Genomic DNA, 23,438 nt, shown 5'->3' on the forward strand with positions numbered 1-23,438 from the left:
CAATAATAAGATAATACAAACAATAATACAAACAATACACAAACAATACAATACAAACAATAATAAGATAATATTATGAACAATTATACGCCCATAAAGTGGGCACTTGGGAAGAAATGGACAAATTCCTAGAAACATATAAACTACCAAAACTGAAACAAGAAGAAATAGAAAATTGTGAACAGACCCATAACCAGTAAAGGAATCGAATTAGTAATCAAAAATCTCCTAAAAAACAAGTGTCCAGGGCCAGATGGCTTTCCAGGGGAATTCTACCAAACATCTAAAGAAGAGTTAATACCTATTCTTTTGAAGCTGTTTCAAAAAATAGAAATGGAAGGAAAACTTCTAAACTCATTCTATGAAGCCAGCTTTACCTTGATTCCAAAACCAGACAAAGACCCCCACTAAAAACAAAACTGCAGACTAATTTCCCTAATGAACACGGATGCAAAATTTTTCAACAAGATACTAGCCAACCAGATCCAAAAATACATTAAAAGAATTATTCATCACAGCCAAGTGGGATTTATACATGGGATGCAAGGCTGGTTCGATATCTGCAAAACAATCAATGTGATACATCACATCAATAAAAGAAAGGACAAGAACCACATGATGCCCTTAATAGATGCAGAAAAAACATTTGACAAAATACAGAATCCTTTCTTGATAAAAACCCTCAAGAATGTAGGGATAGAAGTATCATACCTCAAGATCATAAAAGCCATATATGAAAGACCCACCGCTAATCCCATCCTCAATGGGGAAAACCTGAGAGCTTTCCCCCTAAGGTCAGGAACACGACAGGGTTGTTCACTCTCACCACTGTTGTTCAACATAGTATTGGAAGCCCCAGCCTCAGCAATCAGACAACACAAAGGAATTAAAGGCATCCAAAGCAGCAAGGAGGTAATCAAACTTTCACTCTTCACAGATGACATGATACTTTATATGGAAAACCCAAAAGATTCCACCAAAAAACTGCTAGAACTGATCCATGAATTCAGCAAAGTCGCAGCATATAAAATCAATGTACAGAAATCGGTTGCATTTCTATACACCAATAATGAAGCAACAAAAAGAGAAATCAAGGAATCGATCCCATTTACAGTAGCAACAAAAACCATAAAATACGTAGGAATAAACCTAACCAAAGAGGTGAAAAATCTATACACTGAAAACTATAGAAAGATTATGAAAGAAATTGAAGAAGACACAAAAAAATGGGAAAATATTCCATGTTCATGGATTGGAGGAAGAAATATTGGTAAAATGTCGATACTACCCAAAGCAATCTACATATTCAATGCAATTCTTATCAAATAACATCACCATTCTTCACAGAGCTAGAACAAACAATCCTAAAATTTGTATGGAACCAGAAAAGACCCTGAATAACCAAAGCAATCCAGAAAAAGAAAACCAAAGCTGGAGGCATCACAATCCCGGACTTCAAGATGTATTACAAAGCTGTAATCATCAAGACAGTGTGGTACTGGCACAAAAACAGACACTCAGATCAATGAACAGAATAGGGAACCCAGAAATAGACCCACAAACGTATGGTCAACTAATCTTTGACAAAGCAGGAAAGAATATCCAATGAAATAAAGACAGTCTCTTCAGCAAATGGTGCTGGGAAAACTGGACAGTCACATGCAGAAGAATGAACCTGCACCATACACAAAATAAACTCAAAATGGATGAAAGACCTAAACATAAGACAGGAAGTCATCAAAATTCTCAAGGAAAAGGCAGACAAAAACCTCTTTGACTATGGCCACAGCAACTTCTTACTCAACATGTCTCCAGAGGCAAGGGAGTCAAAAGCAAAAATGACCTATTGGGACCTCGGCAAAATAAAAAGCTTCAGCACAGCGAAGGAAACAATCAGCAAAAAGCAACTGACGGGATGGGAGAAGATATTTGCAAATGACATATCAGATAAAGGGTTAGTATCCAAAATCTATAAGGAACTTATCAAACTCCACACCCAAAACAAACAAACAAACAATCCAGTGAAGAAATGGGCAAAAGACATGAATAGACACTTCTCCAAAAAGACATTCAGATAGCTAACAGATACATGAAAAAATGTTCAATGTCACTCATCATCAGGGAAATACAAATTAAAACCATGATTAGATACCACCTCACACCAGACAGAATGGCTAAAATCAACAACTCAGGCAAAAACAGATTTTGGCGAGGATGCAGAGAAAGAGGATCTCTTTTGCACTGCTGGTGGGAATGCAAACTGGTGCAGCCACTCTGGAAAACAATATGGAGGTTCCTCAAAAAATTAAAAATAGGACTACCCTATGACCCAACAATTGCACTACTAGGTATTTATCCAAGGGAGTTCTGTTTCAAAGGGGCATATGCATCCCAATATTTATAGCAGTGCTATCAACAATAGCCAAAGTATGGAAGAGCCCAAATGTCCATCGACAGATTATTGGATAAAGAAAATGTGGCATACAGACACACACACACACACACACACACACACACACACTGGAGTATTACTTGGAAGTCAAAAAGAATGAAATCTTGCCATTTGCAACTACGTGGATGGAACTAGAGGGTTTTATGCTAAGTGAAATTAGCCAATCAGAGAAAGACAAATATCACATGACTTCACTCATATGAGGAATTTAAGATACAAAACAGATGAACATAAGGGAATGGAAGCAAAAATAATATAATAACAAGCAGGGAGACAAAACAAAAGAAACTCTTAACTACAGAGAACAAACTGAAGGTTGCTGGAGGAGTTGTGGGTGGGTGGATGGGCTAAATGGGTAAGAGCATTAGGGAGGACACTTGGCAGGATGAGCACTGGGTATTATACATAGGGGATGAATCACTGGAATCTACTCCTGAAATTATTATTGCAGTATATGCTAACTAACTTGGATGTAAATTTAAAAATAAATAAATAAATAGGTGATGGGGATTAAGGAGTGCACTTGTAATGAGCACCAGGTGTTGTAAGGAAGTGTTGAATCACTAAATTGTACACCTGAAACTAATATTACTCTGTATGTTAATTAACTGAAGTTTAAAAAAAAAAACTTAAAAAAAGAATCAAATCTTGCCATTTGGAACAACACGGATAGACCTAGAGGGTACAATGCCAAGTACAATAAGTCAGTCAGAGGAAGACAAATACCATATGATTTCACTCATATGTGGAATTTAAGAAATAAAAGGGAAAAAGAAAGAAAAGAGAAACAAAGAAAAAACCAGACTCTTAGCTACAGAGAACAAACTGGTGGTTGCCAGAGGGGAAGTGGGTCAGGGGATGGGTGAAATAGGTGAAAGGGAATTAAAAATATGCTTATCTTGATGAGTACTGAGTAATGTATAGAATTGTTAAACCATTATATTGCACACCTGAAACTAATATAACACTGTGTGTTAATTATACTTCAATTTTTAATATTAATTTAAAGCAAAAAAGTAATAAATGAGGAATAGACGAATAAAAAATCCATAAGATATATAGAAAAGAAAAAATAAAATGGCATGTGTAAATCCAAGTATATCAATGATTACAATAACAAAACCTAATAAAAAAGCAAAGATTGTGAGATTGGATTTTTAAAAGTGAAACAACTATATATATACAGTAGAAATGCTTAAGAGGGCACTTGCTGTGATGGCACCGGGTGTTGAATGTAAGTGATGAATCACTGAATTCTACTCCTGAAACCAATACTGCACTGTTGTTAACTAAATAAAATTTAAATTTAAAAAATGATTAATAGTCCACAGTTACAAAATGATTGAAAGTATATATACATATATATATATATATATGGCAAGTATATATACACACACATATATATATGGCAAAAGATATATCATGAAACATCAGCTACAAAAAAAGCTTAACTGTTTATACTAGTATCACACAAAAGAGACTTACAAATAAACAAACAAACAAAAAGTGTTACTGGAGGTAAACAGGAACATTTCATAATGATAAAAGGGTCAATCCATCATGAAGTTTAGCAATTACGAACATATAAGCATCCAACAACCGAGCTCCAAAATACATGGGGCAAAACTGATTTCTCAAAAGTGAGAAATATTTCTACAATAATAGTGAACACTTTACACCCCGCTTCCAATAATGGATAGGACAACTGTACAGAAGATCAAGAAGAAAACAAAAGTCTTGGACAACACTAAAAACCAACTAGACCTAAGATGCATATATAGAACACTACACCCAGAAACAGGATATACAATTTTCTTAAGTGCACATGGAGCTTTCTCCAGAATAAACTCATATGTTATGCCATAAAATGACCTCAAGAAATTTGAAAGGATACAAACAATACAAAGTATGTTCTATGACCACGTGGAATACAATTAAAAATCATAGCAAGAAAAAATGTGGGAAACTCACAAATATACAGAAATTAAACAAAACACTCCTATGGGGTGCCTGGGTGGCTCAGTTGGTTAAGTGTCAGTCAGGCTCTTTTTTTTAGTCTTTATTTTTGAGAGCGAGACAGAGTGTGAGCAGGGGAGGAGCAGAGAGAGAGGGAGACACAGAACCCAAAGCAGGCTTCAGGCCCTGAGCTGTCAGCACAGAGCCTGACACGGGGCTCGAACTCACGAACCGTGAGATCATGACCTGAGCTGAAGTCGGACGCTCAACCAACTGAGCCACTCAGGCATCCCTAAGCATCAGACTCTTGATTTCAGCTCAGGTCATTATCACAGTTTGTGAGTTCAAGCCCCATGTTGGACTGTGGGTTTACAGTGTGGAGCCTGCTTGGGATTCTCTCTCTGTCTCTCTCTCTCTCATAGTAAAAAAACTTAAAAAAAATAGTTTTAAAAAAACACTCCTAAATAACAAAGGGCTCAAAAAAAAAAAAAGAAATCAAAATAGAAATCAGAATATATTTTTATTATGTTTCTTTTTTTAAAATTTTTTTTAATGTTTATTTCTGAGAGAGAAAGAGAACGAGCGGGGAAGGGGTAGAGAAAGGGAGACACAGAATCTGAAACAGGCTCCAGGCTCCGAGCTGTCAGCACAGAGCCCAACCCAGGGCTGGAACTCACGAACAGAACCGTGAAATCATGACCTGAGCTGAAGTCAGACGCTTAACCAACTGAGCCACCCAGGTGCCCCAATAAGAATATACTTTTAGATAAATGAGAACAAAGACACAGGATACCAAAATTTATGAGATGCAGATAAAGCAGTTCCCAGAAGGAAAGTTAAAGCTGTAAATGCTTATGTTAAGAAAAAAGGAAAATCTCAAATCAATAACCTAACCATATACCTTAAGAAACTGGAAAAAAGAGAAGCAAACTACAAGTAAATCAAGGAGAATGAAGAAAATAATAAAGATTATAGCAGAGATAAATGAAGTGAAAAGTAAATTTACATTAAAAATAGATTTGACAAAAGGCAAAGTTGGTTCTTTGAAAAGATGAGCAAAATTGACAAACCTTTAGCTAAATTGAGCAAGGAAAAAGGAAAGAGAGAAGACTCAAATTACTAGAATCAGAAATGAAACAGGGGACATTACTACTGACTTTACAAAATTTTAAAGGATTGTAAAGGAATACGATGAACAAACGTATGCCAACAAATTGAATAACTTAGATGAAATGGAAAAATCCTACCAAGATACAAACTAGTGAAGCTGACTCAAGAGGAAACAGTGGCTGGAGTGGAGAGCCACTGGGGATGAGGTACGCACAGGGGCTTCAGACTCCTGCCTCAGCCTTTTAGTTTTTTATTTTTTTTCAATATATGAAATTTATTGTCAAATTGGTTTCCATACAACACCCAGTGCTCATCCCAAAAGGTGCCCTCCTCAATACCCATCACCCACCCTCCCCTCCCTCCCACCCCCCATCAACCCTCAGTTTGTTCTCAGTTTTTAAGAGTCTCTTATGCTTTGGCTCTCTCCCACTCTAACCTCTTTTTTTTTTTTTTCCTTCCCCTCCTCCATGGGTTTCTGTTAAGTTTCTCAGGATCCACATAAGAGTGAAAACATATGGAATCTGTCTTTCTCTGTATGGCTTATTTCACTTAGCATCACACTCTCCAGTTCCATCCACGTTGCTACAAAAGGCCATATTTCATTCTTTCTCATTGCCACGTAGTATTCCATTGTGTATATAAACCACAATGCTTTATCCATTCATCAGTTGATGGACATTTAGGCTCTTTCCATAATTTGGCTATTGTTGAGAGTGCTGCTATAAACATTGGGGTACAAGTGCCCCTATGCATCAGACTCCACACCTGAAAAACAAATAACCCAGTGAAGAAATGGGCAGAAAACATGAATAGACACTTCTCTAAAGAAGACATCCGGATGGCCAACAGGCACATGAAAAGATGCTCAATGTCGCTCCTTATCAGGGAGATACAAATCAAAGCCACACTCAGATATCACCTCACGCCAGTCAGAGTGGCCAAAATGAACAAATCAGGAGACTATAGATGCTGGAGAGGATGTGGAGAAACGGGAACCCTCTTGCACTGTTGGTGGGAATGCAAATTGGTGCAGCCGCTCTGGAAAACAGTGTGGAGGTTCCTCAAAAAATTAAAAATAGAGCTACCCTATGACCCAGCAATAGCACTGCTGGGAATTTACCCAAGGGATACAGGAGTACTGCCTCAGCCTTTTAACACCAGTGGCGGGCTGGCAGACCAACGACCCCATGGCTCTGCAGGGATCCTCACTTCCTTTTAGAACTTGGGTAGGTAGGTGGGGAGAGTGTGAGCATCTGAGCCCACTGGGCAGGGCGGGTGTATCTGCGCCGCCCCCTTCCCTGCCAGTGGGCTCTGTGATGTAACCTGAGCGGGGTGTGGTGGGGCCTAGGGCACTAGCCAGCTGGTTTTGAGAAGGAGTTGTAGGGGGACGATGCCATGTGCTGTAGGTGCAGAATACACACCAGAGTTCCAAGCCTTAGTACAAAAAATATATATAAAACATTTCATTCATAATTTTATATTGATTATAAACTGAGTAATTGATTACAAAATCGATTATAGATTTGGGTATATTTGGTCAAACAAAATGTATTTAAAATGTTAAAAAGAGGGAGAAATAGACCATCTGAGTAGACTTATAACAAGAGACTGAATTAGTTATCAACATACTACCCACAAAGGAAAGCACAGGCCCAGATGGCTTGAATTTAGCAAACGTTTCAAGAAGAATTAAAACCAATTCTTCACAAACTATTCCAAATGACAGAAGAGGAAGGAACACTTCCAAACTCATGTTATGAGGCCAATATTGCCCTGATGCGAAAACCAGAGGAGGACATCACAATAAAAGAAAACTACAGACCAATAAATACTATGAACTTGGATGCAGAAATTCTCAACAAAATACTATCAAATCAAATCTAAAAACATATTTTAAAAAATTATACACCATGATCAAGTAGGATTTACACAAGGAATGCAAGTTTAACTCAACATCCAAAATTTGTTATAGTTAAAAAAATTTTTAACGTTTATATATATATATATATATACACACACATATATGTGTATAAATATATATATTATATTAAATATAATTTATTGTCAAATTGGTTTCCATACAACATCCAGTGCTCATCCCAACAGGTTCCCCCCCTCAATGCCCATCACCCACTTTCCCCTCTCCCCCACCCCCAATCAACCCTCAGTTTCTTCTCAGTATTTAAGAGTTTCTTATGGTTTGCCTCCTTCCCTCTCTGTAAGTTTTTTTCCCCCTTCCCCTCCCCCATGGTCTTCTGTTAAGTTTCTCAGGATCCACATATGAGTGAAAACATATGGTATCTGTCTTTCTCTGCCTGACTTATTTCATGTAGCACAATATTCTCCAGTTCCATCTACGTTGCTACAAATGGCCAGATTTCATTCTTTCTCATTGCCAAGTAGTATTTCATTGTATAACCACATCTTCTTTGTCCATTCATCAGTTGATAGACATTTAGGCTATTTCCATAATTTGGCTATTGTTGAAAGTGCTGCCATAAACATTGGGGTACAGGTGCCCCTATGCGTCAGCACTCCTGTATCCCTTGGGTAAATTCCTAGCAATGCTATTGCTGGGTCATAGGGTGGATCTATTTTTAATTTTTTGAGGAACCTCCACACTGTCTTCCAGAGCGGCTGCACCAGTTTGCACTCCCACCAACAGTGCAAGAGGGTTCCCGTTTCTCCACATCTTCTCCAGCATCTATAGTCTCCTGATTTGTTCATTTTAGCCACTCTGACCAGCATGAGGTGGAATCTGAGTGTGGTTTTGATTTGTATTTCCCTGATGAGGAGTGACGTTGAGCATCTTTTCATGTGCCTGTTGGCCTTCTGGATGTCTTCTTTAGAAAAGTGTCTATTCATGTCTTCTGCCCATTTCTTCACTGGATTATTTGTTTTTCAGGTGTGGAGTTTGTGAGTTCTTTATAGATTTTGGATACTAGCCCTTTGTCTGATATGTCATTTGCAAATATCTTTTCCCATTCGTTCGGTTGCCTTTTAGTTTTGTTGGTTGTTTCCTTTGCAGTGCAGAAGCTTTTTATCTTCATGACGTCCCAATAGTTCATTTTTGCTTTTAATTCCCTTGCCTTTGAGGATGTGTCGAGTGAGAAATTGCTGTGGCTGAGGTCAGAGAGGTTTTTTCCTGCTTTCTGCTCTAGGGTTTTGATGGTTTCCTGTCTCACATTCAGGTCTTTTATCCATTTTGAGTATATTTTTGTGAATGGTGTCAGAAAGTGGTCTAGTTTCATTCTTCTGCATGTTGCTGTCCAGTTCTCTCAGCACCATTTGTTAAAGAGACTGTCTTTTTTCCATTGGATATTCTTTCCTGCTTTGTCAAAGATTAGTTGGCCATACTTTTGTGGGTCCAATTCTGGGGTCTCTATTCTATTCCATTAGTCTATGTGTCTGGTTTTGTGCCAATACCATGCTCTCTTGATGATTACAGCTTTGTAGTAGAGGCTAAAGTCTGGGATTGTGATGCCTCCCGCTTTGGTCTTCTTCAAGATTACTTTGGCTATTCGGGGTCTTTTGTGGTTCCAGGCAAATTTTAGCATTGCTTCTTCTAGCTTCGAGAAGAATGCTGGTGCAATTTTGATTGGGATTGCATTGAATGTGTAGATTGCTTTGGGTAGTATTGACATTTTGACAATATTTATTCTTCCAATCCATGAGCACAGAATGTTTTTTCCATTTCTTTGTATCTTCTTCAATTTCCTTCATCAGCTTTCTATAGTTTTCAGCATACAGATCTCTTACATCTCTGGTTAGGTTTATTCCTAGGTATTTTATGCTTCCTGGTGCCATTGTGACTGGGATCAGTTTCTTCATTTGTCTTTCTGTTGCTTCATTATTAGTGTATAAGAATGCAACTGATTTCTGTACATTAATTTTGTATCCTGCAACTTTGCTGAATTCATGTATCCGTTCTAGCAGACTTTTGGTGGAGTCTATCGGATTTTCCATGTATAATATCATGTCATCTGCAAAAAGCGAAAGCTTGACTTCATCTTTGCCAATTTTGATGCCTTTGATTTCATTTTGTTGTTTGATTGCTGATGCTAGGACTTCCAACACTATGTTAAACAACAGCAGTGAGAGAGGACATCCCTGTCGTGTTCCTGATCTCAGGGGGAAAACTCTCAGTTTTTCCCCATTGAGGATGATATTGGCTGTGGGCTTTTCATAAATGGCTTTTATGATGTTCAATTATGTTCCTTCTATCCCAACTTTCTTGAGGGCTTTTATTAAGAAAGGATGCTGTATTTTGTCAAATACTTTTTCTGCATCAATTGACAGGATCATATGGTTCTTTTCTTTTCTTTTATTCATGTGATGTATCACACTGACTGATTTGCAAATACTGAACCAGCCCTGCAGCCCAGGAATGAATCCCACTTGATCATGGTAAATAATTATTTTCATATGCTGTTGAATTCTATTTGCTAATATCTTGTTGAGAATGTTTGCATCCATATTCATCGGGGATATTGGCCTGTAGTTCTCTTTTTTTGCTGGGCCCCTGTCTTGTTTAGAAATAAAAGTAATGCTGGCTTCATAGAATGGGTCTGTAGGTTTTCCTTCCGTATCTATTTTCTGGAACAGCTTGATAAAGATAGGTATTATCTCTGCTTTAAATGTCTGGTAGAATTCCCCAGGGAAGCCATCTGGTCCTGGACTCTTATTTGTTGGGAGATTTTTGATAACTGATTCAATTTCTTCACTGGTTATGGGTTTGTTCAAATTTTCTATTTCTTCCCGTTTGAGTTTTGGAAGTGTGTTGGTGTTTAAGAATTTGTCCATTTCTTTCAGGTTGTCCAGTTTGTTGGCGTATAATTTTTCATAGTTTTCCCTGATAATTGCTTGTATTTCTAAGGGATTGGTTGTAATAAGTCCATTCTCATTCATGATTTTATCTATTTGGGTCCTCCCCCTTTTGTTTTTGAGAAGCCTGGCTAGAGGTTTATCAATTTTGTTTATTTTTTCAAAAAACCAACTCTTGGTTTCATTGATCTGCTCTACTGTTTTTTTTTTAATTCTATATTGCTTATTTCTGCTCTGATCTTTATTATTTCTCTTCTTCTGCTGGGTTTGGGGTGACTTTGCTGTTCTGCTTCTATTTCCTTTAGGTGTGCTTTTCGATTTTCTATTTGGGATTTTTCATGTTTCTTGAGATAGGCCTGGACCACTACAAGCATGAAACCTACAGATAACATAATGAGTTTAAACCCATATCTTTCAATAATAACACTGAATTTAAATGGACTAAATGCTCCAACCAAAAGACATAGGGTATCAGAATGGATTAAAAAAAAAAAAAAAAAAAAAAAAAACAAGACCCATCTATTTGCTGTCTACAAGAGACTCATTTTAGACCTGAGGACACCTTCAGATTGTAAGTGAGGGTATGGAGAACTATCTATCATGCTACTGGAAGTCAAAAGAAAGCTGGAGTAGCCACACTTATATCAGACAAACTAGACTTTAAATTAAAGGCTGTAACAGATGAAGAAAGGCATTATATAATAATTACAGGGTCTATCCATCAGGAAGAGCTAACAGTTATAAATGTCCGTGCACCAAATTTGAAGGCCCCAAATATATAAAACAATTAATCACAAACATAAGCAACCTTATTGATAAGATTGTGGTAATTGCAGGGGTTTTAATACTCCACTTACAACAATGGATAGATCATCTAGACAGAGAATCAATAAACAAACAAGAGCCCTGAATGATACATTGGATCAGATGGACTTGACAGATTATTTAGAACTCTGCATCCCAAAACAATGGAATATACTTTCTTCTCAAGTGCACATGGAACATTCTCCAAGATAGATCACATACTGGATCACAAAACAGCCCTTAATAAGTATAAAAGAATTGAGATCATACCATGCACACTTTCAGATCACAATGCTATGAAGCTTGAAATCAACCACAGGAAAAAGTCTGGAAAACCTCCAAAAGCATGGAGGTTAAAAAGCATCCTACTAAAGAATGAATGGGTCAACCAGGCAATTAGAGAAGAAATTAAAAGATATATGGAAACAAATGAAAGTACAACAATCCAAATGCTTTGGGATGCAGCAAAGGCAGTCCTGAGAGGAAAATAACATTTATATATTTTGGGGAGAAAGAGAGGGACAGCACACGAACAGAGGAGGGGCAGAGAGAGAGGGAGACACAGAATCTGAAGCAGGCTCCAGGCTCTGAGCTGTCAGCACAGAGCCCCATGAGGGGTTTGAACCCATGAACTGCGAGATCATGAACTGAGCCGAAGTCAGAGGCTTAACTGACTGAGTCACCCAGGTGCCCCAAAAATCAATTAATGTAATACATCATATCAACAGAATAAAAAGCAAAAGTCACACGATCATCTCAGTAGCTGCAGAAAAAATCATTTGATCACATTATACAGAATACCCTAAAGAAAACTATTAGGACTAATGAATGAGGTTGGCAAGACTGGAAATTATAAAATAAATTAAAAATCTATTGTATTTGGTGGGGGGGGAGGAGAGAAGAGGCCAATGCAATGGCTAGTCTTTACTGGAAAGAAGAAACTTTACAGCACATTTAAAAAAAATTTTTTTTATGTTTTCTCTCTCTCTCTCTCTCTGTCTCTCTGTCTCTCTGTCTCCCTGTCTCTCTCTCAAAAATAAATAGAAAAAGGAAAGGAAAAAAAGAAAAGGGGTGCCTGGATGGCTCAGTCGGCTAAGTAGCTTACTTTAGCTCAGGTCATGATCTCGTGGGTCATGAGTTCAAGTCCCGAGTAGAGCTCTGTGCTGACAGCTCAGAGCCTGGAGCCTGCTTCATACTCCCTCTCTCTCTGCCCCTCCCGCGATCATGCTTAGTCTCTCTCTCTCTCTCTCTCTCAAAAATAAATAGGCATTAATTTTATTTTTGAGAGAGAGTGAGAGAGCAGGAGCGGGAGAGGGGCAGAGAGAGAGAGGGAGACACGGAATCTGAAGCAGGCTCCAGGCTCTGAGCTGTCAGCACAGAGCCCAATGCCAGGCTTGAACTCATGAACAGAACCGTGAGATCATGACCTGAGCTGAAGTCCAACGCTTAACCGACTGAGCCACCCAGGTGCCCCTAAAGCACATTTTGAGTAAGTTAGTGCAAAAGTTCAGTGGACCAACTGGTGAGGCACCAGCTTGTGATGAGTTCCCCAACTAAGGCATCACTGGGCTTCACCTCTGTGCAGCCAGAACCAGATGATGGCAATATTGTCCTCTTCACAGTTGCAGCACTATTCACTTGTTGGTGATAGATGGGACAAAAGTAGGGTCCTCTTTGGTAACTGAAGCTGCCTGGGGGCTAGCATTTTGTATGGGTCTGGTCCCTTCTGTGCAGCCATCATGACCTCCCTCTCAAGCCCCGTCACCTGCTCACCTCAGCAGGAACACTGCCTCCAGGTGCCATGCAGCGCACCAGGGTGACTTGACTGGGACCGTGCAGCCAGTGTTCCAACTCCACGAAGTAATCTTGAGGTCACCACGCCCACTACAGACAACTTCTGTTGTATTTTTATACACTTGTAATGAAACAATCTGGAAATGAAATTAAGAGAACAGCTTCATTCACAGTAGCATCAAAAAGAATAAAATACTTAGGAATAACTTAACCAAAGAAGTGTTAAGACTCGTAAACTGAAAACTAAAAAAAAAAAAACAAAAACAAAAACAAAAAACAAAAAAAAACTGTTAAAATAAATTTTCTTTTTTTTAAAAATGTTTATTTATTCTTGAGAGAGAGAGACAGAGACAGAGACAGAGGGAGAAGGGGAGGGTCACAGAGAGAGGGAGACACAGAATCCAAAGCAGGCTCCAGGCTCTGAACCGTCAGCACAGAGCCCGATGCGGGGCTCGAATCTACAAATCAGGAGATCGTGACCTGAGTTGAAGTCGAACGCTTAACAGACTGAGCCACCTAGGCGCCCCTAAAATAGATTTTCAAAGACCTAAATATATGGAAAGATATTCTATGTTCAAGCATTAGAAGATTTAATTTAACTTAATTTTGTTAAGATGAATACACTGCTCAAATTGATCTATAAATTTAATAAAATCCCAATCAATATCCCAGCTGCCTTAGTTGCAGAAATTGACAAGCTGCTCTTAAAATTCATAAGGAATTGAAAGAGGCCCCAAATAACCAAAACAATCTTGGAAAAGAACACAGGAGGAGGACTCACATTTCCTGATTTCAAAACTTACTACAAAGCTACAACAATCAAGATAATGTGTTACTGGCTTAAGACTAGATACATTATAAACCAATGAAATAAAATTGAGAGTCCGGGAATAAACCATGGTCTATGGTCAATTGGTTTTCCACAAGGGTGCCAAAACCATTCAATGGGGAAAGAATAATCTCTCCCAACAAAAGGTGCTTGGTGAACTAGCTATTCAGATGCAAAAGAATGAAGCTGGACCCCTATGTCACAGCATATATAAAAAATCAAATTAGAGCATGCATCTAAATAAATGTAGGCGTTAAAAATACAAAAATTTTAGAAGAAAGCATAGGAGTGAATCTTCATAACCTTGGATTTGGCAAAGTAGTCTTAGACATGGCCCCAGAAGCATAAGCAACAAAAGAGGAAAAAATTTTTTCTATTTCATCAAAATTGAAAACTTTGTGCTTCAAAGGGGCACCTTCAAGAAACTGCAAAGTGCAAAAAGTGTACACAGAATGGGAGAAATATTTACAAATCATATATCTGATAAAGGACATGTACACTTGTACCTAGCATATATAAATAACTCTTAAAGCTCAATAATAAAAAGACAAATAACCCAGTTTAAAAACGGGAAAAGATGGGGCATCTGGGTGGCTCAGTCGGTTAAGCGTCCAACTCCAGATTTCGGCTCAGGTCATGATGTCACAGTTTGTGAGATTCAGCCCTGCGCTTGGGATTCTGTCTCTTCCTCTGTCTGTGCCCCTTCCCTGCTCTCTCTCTCTCTCTCTCCCTCTGTCTCTCAAAATAAATAAACTTTAAAAAATTTAAAAATTAAAATAAAAATGGGGAAAGGATTTGAGTATACATTTCTTCAAGTGGCTAATAGGAATGCAAAAAATAGGCACATTGTCATCAGTTCTAGAATCAAAGACTTCGAAAATAATGTGTTAGAAAGATAGGGAGAAATGAGAACACTCATGCATTGCGGCACTACGGAAAACAGCCTGGCATTACTTTAAAGCATTCAACATTCAGTCACCATTGAACTCAGGAATTTCACTCCTAGGTTTAAACCCAAAAGAGTTCAAAGCATGTGTTCAAACAAACATTTGTACAGAAATGTCCATAGCAGCATGATTTGTAATAGCTAAAATGTGGAAACATCCCAAATGTTTATGTGGCATATCCACATGGTGGAATATTAGTCATAAAAATGAACGTGGATAAACCTCTAAAACATGTTAAGTGAAAGAAGCCAGTTATAAAAGTCTACATATTCTGTAATTTCATTTATATGAAGTGCCCAGAATAAGGAAATCTATTTAGTGAGAAAGTAGATTAGTGTTTGCCGAGTGCCAGGGGGGGAAGGATGATAGAGGGGTGATTTGTTTTTGAGGTGATGAAAATATTTTGTTTTATTAATGTTTACTTATTTATTTAGAGAGAGAGAGCACGCACATGTGGGGGAGCGTCAGAGAGAGAGGGAGAGAGAAAGGATCTCAAGAAGCTTCCATGCAAAGCCGGATCCTGCCATCATGAGATCATGACCTCAGTTGAAATCAAGAGTAGGCCGCTTAACCAACGGAGCCACTCAGGTGCCCCGGGATGAAAATATTTTTTTATGTTTATTTATTTTTGACAGAGAGAGAGAGAACGAGCAAGAGAGGTGCAGAGAAAGAGACACAGAATCTGAACCAGGCTCCAGGCTCCAAGCTGTCAGCACACAGCCTGACGAGGGGCTTGAACCCACAAACCGTGAGATCATGACTTGAGCCAAAGTTGGACACATAACTGACTGAGCCACCCAGGTGGCCCTGAAAATATTTTCAAATTGACTGTGGTGATGGTTGCATAAGTTTGTGGCTAGGCTAAAAAGCATTGGACTGTGCACTTCAAATGAGCGAATTGTATGGTGTGTGAATTATATACCAATAAAGCTGTTTTTTAATTGAGTAAGGCAATGATAAGGAATTACATTTTAAAAAAAAAGGGCAAAAGATTTGAAGAGGCAATTCCCAGAAGAGGAAATGCAAATGGTCGATGCACATGAAATGGTATTGACCTCATTAGTACCAGGGAAATGTAAAATAAAACAAAGATCACCTTTTTATTTAACTACATCAGACCGGCAAGAATTTGGAAAGAATACAACATGATGCTTGAAAAAAGGCGAAGAAATGGTTTTTTCACACATTGCTAAGTAGAATTTAAATTAATAAACGTTTTTGCAAGGTATAATGTCCATATCCATTACATTTAAAGTACTCCTACTCTTTCACTTCGTGTTCCCTTTTGAAAGACTCCATGTCCTAGAAATAACGCATGTGACTATACTTAGAATCACTATTGCAGCATTGTCATGCAAAAAGCAAATGCCAGGGTAATGGCCCAGTTTGATCCAATTTTTGTAAAATCAAACAGCAAAAAAAAAAAAATTATGTGCATGTATATTTGCATGGAAGAATATATCCCAAGCTGTTAATATCTTGGGGGGGGGGGCGTGTCAGATAATGATGGACCTGCCTTTTGTGTACATCCTTGCATTGTTTTGTTAGTTTTAATGAAAAAGGCATTACTTTTGGGTTTTGACGATGAAGAAAAAAAATTAAGACGAGGAGGTGGGTGGAGGAATTAGAAAGGAAAGGAAGGAGCTATTTTTGCGGCTGTTTCCGTGTGCGCTCCTTTTACAGATAGTGCGGCAGGCCCGGGCGTCGCGTCTACGCGCGGGATTACAGTAACTCGGTTGTCAGTGATGAGTCAGAGTGCGTGGTGCTGATGCTGCTGCCATTTCATCACCTCTGCGAGCGCAGCATCCATTCCTTCGCTCTCCTTGCGCCTGGGCCTACCTCGCCTCGGGCTCCCAGGCCAGCGATGTGCTCGTGGCCGATCTAGATCCGGACCAAGCCACGCTCTCCGAGGCCTCGGCTGGGCGCCCCTCTCGCCGCCCAAGGCCGGCCCGGGCCAAGGAGACCTGCTGATCCCCGGCTATGGAGGCCATCTGGCTATACCAGTTCCGGCTCATTGTCATCGGGGATTCCACGGTGGGCAAATCCTGTCTGATCCGCCGCTTCACCGAGGGCCGCTTTGCCCAGGTTTCGGACCCCACCGTGGGGGTGGATTTTTTCTCCCGTCTGGTGGAGATCGAGCCAGGAAAACGCATCAAGCTCCAGATCTGGGATACCGCGGGTCAAGAGAGGTTCAGGTGGGAGCGCAGCCGGGGCCGCGAGCAGTGGGAGGGTCTTCGGGGCTCGCACAACCCCTGGGAAAAGAGGACTTCCTGGTCCTGGTCGCGGCCCCTTAGGGACGTTACCGAGCATCTGGGGATTTCTGCTCAAGCCCACCTTCAGCTACCTGGGAGTTCAGTGCGGGGAAAGAAGCGCCCTGGCCGGGAAGGCCGGGCAATGATACGTATTGCTTCCACCACAATTCCACCGATGTGCCCCTTGCTGGCTAACAAACTAGCTGGAATTGATCACTGAAATTTATCAATCTCAGTCCTTATACTACATACTTTCAAACATGTTCCCAGGTCCACCTAACATAACTGACAGACATAGATAGGTGGTATATAGCGACAGCTACATATAGACCTAGACATAGATATAGATTTATAGAGAAACACACACAGAATTACATGAAATAGATACTGATCATTGATTCCTGCTTGCCACCAGCACACATTCAGTGATTATCCACTGCATGCCAGGCGCTGGGCTTGTTTCTGGGGAAACAGCCCAAGGAAACACACAAGAGGATGCCTTGTAAACAAAACAGACAGGCCCTTCCCTCTTAGAACTTCCGTGCTGGCATAGTGGGAGGAAATACATAATTAGCAATGATACAAAAGAGTGTCCTGTTCATATTTGTATGCTCACTGCCTACTATAATGCTTCACATATAATGAGTAATCAATGAACAGGTGTAATTTTCTGTCACAACCCTTTGTTTTCCCTTTGGAATATGTATCATGTGTAATTATATGTGTGAACACAGAGAAGGCTACCTGGAGAAGATGAGGCCGTGATGAGTAGGAGTAGCCCAGCAGAGACAGGAAAAGCCCAGGGAGAGAAAACAGTGTACACAGAAAACTTGGAGAGAACAATTTGAGCTAAAGTCACATAAAGCAGCAGGAACTGGACCCACAAAGGACTCAATAGCGTTTATGCATTTTCAAATATGTTTATGATTATTTGTTTACTTATTGAACACTAATTCCACACAGAAAATACTGGTTAGGTAGTTGAAGAAGAGGAGATGCAAGAGTTCACTACAAACTTGAGGTGTCCCCACCCCCAACCCCACAATTCCACAAACTATAAGTGAAGAAAGGTGTCTTTTTTATATTTATTGCAATCTCTGTATGAACAGCCTTTTCATATCCACTGCCTATTATTTATTGGGTGATCTTGATTTGTAAGAGTCCTTTATAGATTATTAATCTTCCTCTGTCATGTACGTTGTGAAATATTTTCCTAGCTTGTCATTTGTCTTTTAACTTTAAGAAAAATTTTTGATGTATGGAAGGTTTTAATTTTTATGTAGCCTCATGTTGTGTTTGGAAAGGGCTTTGTTACAGCTTCCTCACTGATTTCCTGAACCAAGTTGTTCACAAATGAAAACCTTTGTTCATGTTGAATTTTCTGATTACACCTACCATTCTCCTTTAAACGTAAGGGAATCAGAAATGCTTTCCATCTCCAAGGCTTATTTGCTTGGTTGAACTCATTCGTAGCATTTGTCCTTATCATCATCTAGCTTGGACTTTAATTCCCTGGATGATGTCTGTTCTCTTATCACTGGGCCATTTGTACTAAGCCTTAAGCTACTGAGTCACTCATTGTTTATCTTTTTTTTTTTTTTTTTTTTTTTTATCCAAGGAGACAGAAAACCTAAAACTAGACGTAGATCAAAAAGCACAGTACTTTCAAGCAAGTAACTGTAGAGACAAAAATAGTTTGACACCCTCTAATAAGCTCTAATATGCTCTAAGCAAAGTACCATAACGTATGCAAGTCAACAAGTTAAAATATAGGCAGCTTCTCCTGTTTAAGAAGCACAGCACATGTATAATAGGTTTTAGAGATATTCTAATTACATCGCTTTAAATAAATTGTCACTTTAAGGGGAAGTTTTGGCTCTTTAAGCAGTTCTTCACAGTGGTAGCTCCCGAGTGAGCCTCTCTGAAATGTGTCAGGACCTTTGCAGACCATTCTTCTTTTTCCCATTCCCACATAGCCTAAGAAATAAAAAACAAAATGCATTTCTCCTCAGAGATGCACATAGCAGTAAGAAGTGGGAAAAATGGGGCCTATTGTAATATACCTCTATATACTTATAAACATGTTCTGTTGACTCTCGTCAGTTCATGTTTAATCTTTTCAAATCCTGTTTCAACTACGACAGTTTGTAATGAGCTCTCCAGGTCAGAGAACACTTTAGCATTCGTTATTTCATCTTGCTACATAATAACCTGTGGCTTAGGTATCCCATTTTGCCACGGTGGGAGAGTGGGCTGTGGTTCTACCTGAACTGAGGGGAAATGCCTGTAAGGCCATGAGCATTCATTTCTAGAAGATGCCATCTCAAAGTTTTGGCCAATTGAAAATCTATGTAGTATTACTACACAATGACACCTGCATTCCATTGTTTAAGAAAAAAGAAAATCATTCTTACTAAAGGACTGTGTCCGTAACGAGACACGCTAGAATACACCATCTGAGTTCACTGAAGGACAGGAGTTTGGGCACGGCCTTTATTCTTTACTTCTTTCTTGTGTTTTAGATCCATCACTCGCGCCTACTACAGGAACTCAGTAGGCGGCCTTCTCTTATTTGACATTACCAACCGCAGGTCCTTCCAGAATGTCCATGAGTGGTTAGAAGAGACCAAAGTACACGTTCAGCCCTACCAAATTGTATTTGTTCTGGTGGGTCACAAGTGCGACCTGGATACACAGAGGCAAGTGACTCGCCACGAGGCAGAGAAACTGGCTGCTGCGTACGGCATGAAGTACGTTGAAACGTCAGCCCGAGATGCCATTAACGTGGAGAAAGCCTTCACAGACCTGACAAGAGACATCTACGAGCTGGTTAAAAGGGGGGATGTTACCATCCAGGAGGGATGGGAAGGGGTGAAGAGTGGATTTGTACCAAACGTGGTTCACTCTTCAGAAGAGGTTGTCAAGTCAGAGAGGAGATGTCTGTGCTAGTCAGCCCTTTTATTTCCAAAACATGCTCTCCCACCTGAACTTAAAAGTGATGAAAATGAAGAGAATCCTTGCGTGACTGAAGAGAACTCAACCTCCATTTTGCATACAAGGGAGCCTCCTTCTCCAGGGGTCTTGGACAGGCCGTGGAGGAGTAGATGTGGGAGCCTGGGTGCTGGGAGTGAGGGACTCATTTCGGCGACTGTTTGTGGCCCATTGTGAGTGGACCACATGTCAAGGGGCTGAGGCTTGGGGAGCTGGGCCCAGAAAAATACAACCACAGACAGGACAGCCATTTCTTGGTATTTCAGCTCATTCATAGGTCACAAACATAAATCTGCAAAGGGGAAAAAAGTATCACATTGGAAACAATAAGCCAAACTAAAAAAGACGACGACATCAACTTAATCAGTGAGAATACCCTACGCCAAGTGTGTGTGCTGGGTTGGGTGCAAAGGTACCAATTAGCTTCCAAACAGCTTGTCTGTAAAATGAGGGGCACGGACCAGCTATTTACTAAGACCGTTTCGAGGCCTGTTGTTCTAGTAAAAATGCCGTGTGTATGAAGAGGGAAGCCATTATATGTATTGCTTTTATCACATTCCAGAAAATGTACACCCTTATGATGGAATAACCAACCGTGTGAAAGAAATTGTGCCATGCAAATTACCATATAAGTAGAAGAAAGGAACCCTGTAACCCATGCCATGCCCTCTTCCCTCAGCCCCCCAGCCCAGATCATGCCCGGGGTTTCTCTGCAGGGGCAGCGGCTGCCTAAAAAGTGCACAGCCTGCCTGTCCCTTCAGGTTCCTGGCGACAACAGTACAGGGACTGCCTCTGCAAAGAGCCCTGAGGCAGACATTCGCTCAGCAAGAGGCACCACCGGCACCCTCACAAACACTTCACCGTCACTTGAATTCACAGCAGGCCTCTGAGGTTTTCTTCCCCATTTTACAAAAGAGTAAAACTAAGAAGCAGGAGCCTCGCTCTGCCAGGGTGAAGGTCTCCTGACTCCTAGTTCTTGTTCCCGCTGTCGGGTGAATGAACCGTTATTAATTTGTTTACTTTGGAAGAGCTATGACTGTAAATAAATGTTCTCGACATGTTAGGGTGTTTCCTTATTGCTTACGACTCAGCTGTCATCCTGAGGGAACCTGGGGATGAAACGAAGGTAAAGCCATTTCAGGTATTACTGACAAGCAGGCTTTAAACGAGTGAGTAATTGCACAACTAAAAACACATTAAAACTGTGTGCGCCACAAGCGTTCTTATCACTGAAACACAGTGGACATGTTAGCGAAAAGAACCAAATGCAGCAATGGGGAGTGGGATGGGGGGTAAACACTCAGCTCACAATGACCTTGGCTACCTGTTTGCCATATACTACACGGGGTTCTTGTCTACCCTAGAGAGTCAGCTCCTAATTCTCAGGTGAGCAGACGTCTAACTGCATCAGAAAACTGAAATGGTTGGCTTAAGGTTCCATTACCTTCTTGAAGAGAGGTCATGCTTTAAATTATTTTTCAGATTGTAGCCAGCTGAGCTAGGCAAAAGCCATACTTTTCACAGTAAGAAAACAATTCTGAGTAGTCAGGTTTCTCATATCCATTCTGACAGGAAAGCCTGACAACGGTAAATTGCTTTGAGATATAATACTGAACTTCGGTATGAATGTGACTGAATCTGAAAGTTCGGGAATTTGCTTCAGCCACAAAGAAGAAGCCAAATAACGAGAATTACGGAAACAAACCACCTTGGACCAACCTGCGGCATCGACTACAAGTGAAGCTCTCATCCTGTCTACATTCATTTCACATGACCTGGCCTGGGCGGAGTGATTAAGTGGCCAGCTTTGTGGTTTTAGAAGGCAAATAAAAGATGGTGAACAGGATTAACACACAATTTCATCAACTACTATGTTTAATTGTATCAAGAAGATTCTGAAAGCAAGATTATCCAGTAGATAAATGAGTTTTTTCAGTGGCTTCTGTCAGTTCAACAAAAAGAGAAACAAAACTTCTTTATGGTTTTCTTGTCTAAGACACTATATGTATACTTTTTCCATTCCTTGCATTTTTTAAAGGCAGGTTTAAAAATACTCAGCATAGGATCCAGCAAAGGTGGCTGAGCTTAATTGCTTAAACGAGTTCTAGAAACTTTAAAAATCATTTTAGTAGAATTCAGTGCTGTTGTCACTGCAATAAGTGGGTTTTAGAAACTGAGTGTGAAAAAATCAGGTGTTAATACAATACTAAGGATAAAGCTTTAGAAGCTATTTTACTACATAGGTAAAGAAAAGATCAACTAACTTGTAACAAAGACCACAACTGCATGTTGGATTGGATTGTCTCATATTCCAGAATAAAATGTACTGTATACTTTTCCTCACTTTGTTGTGCATTGTAATGAAATGTGGAAAAATGTTTTCTTTAGCTGTATGTGAATGAGAATTTGCTTGTATTTAGTAAAATGGTTGATTATGTGACTGTGAGATTCCAAGTGTGTGTTGTAGCTGTTTCCAGAGTCTGTCACCACAGTAGTAACCATTGTAGGTTATCCGTTATGTACGACATACACTATGCAAAAGAGTCTTCACTGGTATCTCAAAGCCAGAACAAGAATATGAGTTTTGAAAGTTACGTAATCATCATGTTGAAAGTCACAGAGACCTCACTACAGCCTGAGGATCCCATGACACCAGGTAGCTGTTTACAACTATTGTCATCCCTGGAAAGTCTTCTTTTCCACAAGCTAAATTGTCTCAGCTGTTTTGAGTCCTACTCTATGATATCCGTTTTGTATCAGGATCACTTGGAGTGTGGGGCCCAGATTGGAACACAAAAGTTCAGAACACTGCCTGTGGTTGATAGTGCCTATTTAGGGGAGGGGAAAAAAGGGAAAGATGTTTGATTCTGAGTCTGGGCATAGGAAGGCTGAATTATGCACAGCTTTATCATTTTTATAGTCATGAGTGAAGGAAGGAGGAAGGAAGGTAGAAAGGAAAAACCAACAATGCAACAGCATTTCATATAGTTAACATCCCATTCTCCTTAAAACACTCCTTATAATGCCAGGGTCTGATCATCTTTTCTTTGGTTAATTCCTTTGGTGACCTTATTCTGTCCTGTGTCTGTAAAGACCACGTTATAAGCCAATGAGTCCTGAGTGTATATCTCCAGCTTGTCTCTTTCCCATGGACTCCAGACCTTTATAAATAGCTGCCTACCCAGCATGTCCACTTGAATGTCTATCAGGCATCAGAAATTTAACATGTCCCAGACCAAGCTCCTAATCTTCCTCCCCAAATGTATTCTTCCCATAGCCTTTCCTTCCTCAGTAAATGGCGACTTTGTCTTTCTGTGTACTTTTGCCAAAAACCTTGGAGTCATCCTTGACTCCTCTCTTTCATAGTCCACATGGGATCTATCTGGCTAGGCTGGCTCTACCTTAAAAGTAACCAGAATCAGACTCAGGTGAAGATGTTGAAACGTTCTTCAAATGCACCAAGCACATTCACACCTCAG

At 39.8% G+C, this 23,438-nt stretch overlaps 1 protein-coding gene and 1 pseudogene across 1 annotated transcript; one reads left to right on the forward strand and one right to left on the reverse strand.

Moving 5' to 3' along the window:
- Positions 1–12,653: 12,653 nt before the first annotated feature.
- LOC109260874 (cytochrome c oxidase subunit 5B, mitochondrial-like) lies at positions 12,654–16,015 on the reverse strand (annotated as a pseudogene).
- Positions 16,016–16,469: 454 nt separating this feature from the next.
- Positions 16,470–22,405, forward strand: RAB39B (RAB39B, member RAS oncogene family). Its single transcript, XM_019439376.2, has 2 exons — positions 16,470–16,911; positions 19,491–22,405. Exons 1-2 carry the CDS (start codon positions 16,697–16,699, stop codon positions 19,915–19,917), a joined length of 642 nt encoding a protein of 213 aa, XP_019294921.1. The 5' UTR covers positions 16,470–16,696; the 3' UTR covers positions 19,918–22,405.
- Positions 22,406–23,438: the final 1,033 nt, after the last annotated feature.

This window comes from Panthera pardus, unplaced genomic scaffold (genome assembly GCF_024362965.1).
Source record: "Panthera pardus isolate Hobbes unplaced genomic scaffold, ASM2436296v1 HiC_scaffold_27, whole genome shotgun sequence".
In the NCBI taxonomy this organism is placed as follows: Eukaryota; Metazoa; Chordata; class Mammalia; order Carnivora; family Felidae; genus Panthera; species Panthera pardus.

Bases quoted from the DNA above. Each gene is read 5' to 3' on its own strand.
- RAB39B (XM_019439376.2), top strand. From the start codon at position 16,697: ATGGAGGCCATCTGGCTATACCAGTTCCGGCTCATTGTCATCGGGGAT. The intron at 16,912-19,490 runs GTGGGAGCGCAG...CTTGTGTTTTAG, and splicing joins GCGGGTCAAGAGAGGTTCAG to ATCCATCACTCGCGCCTACT.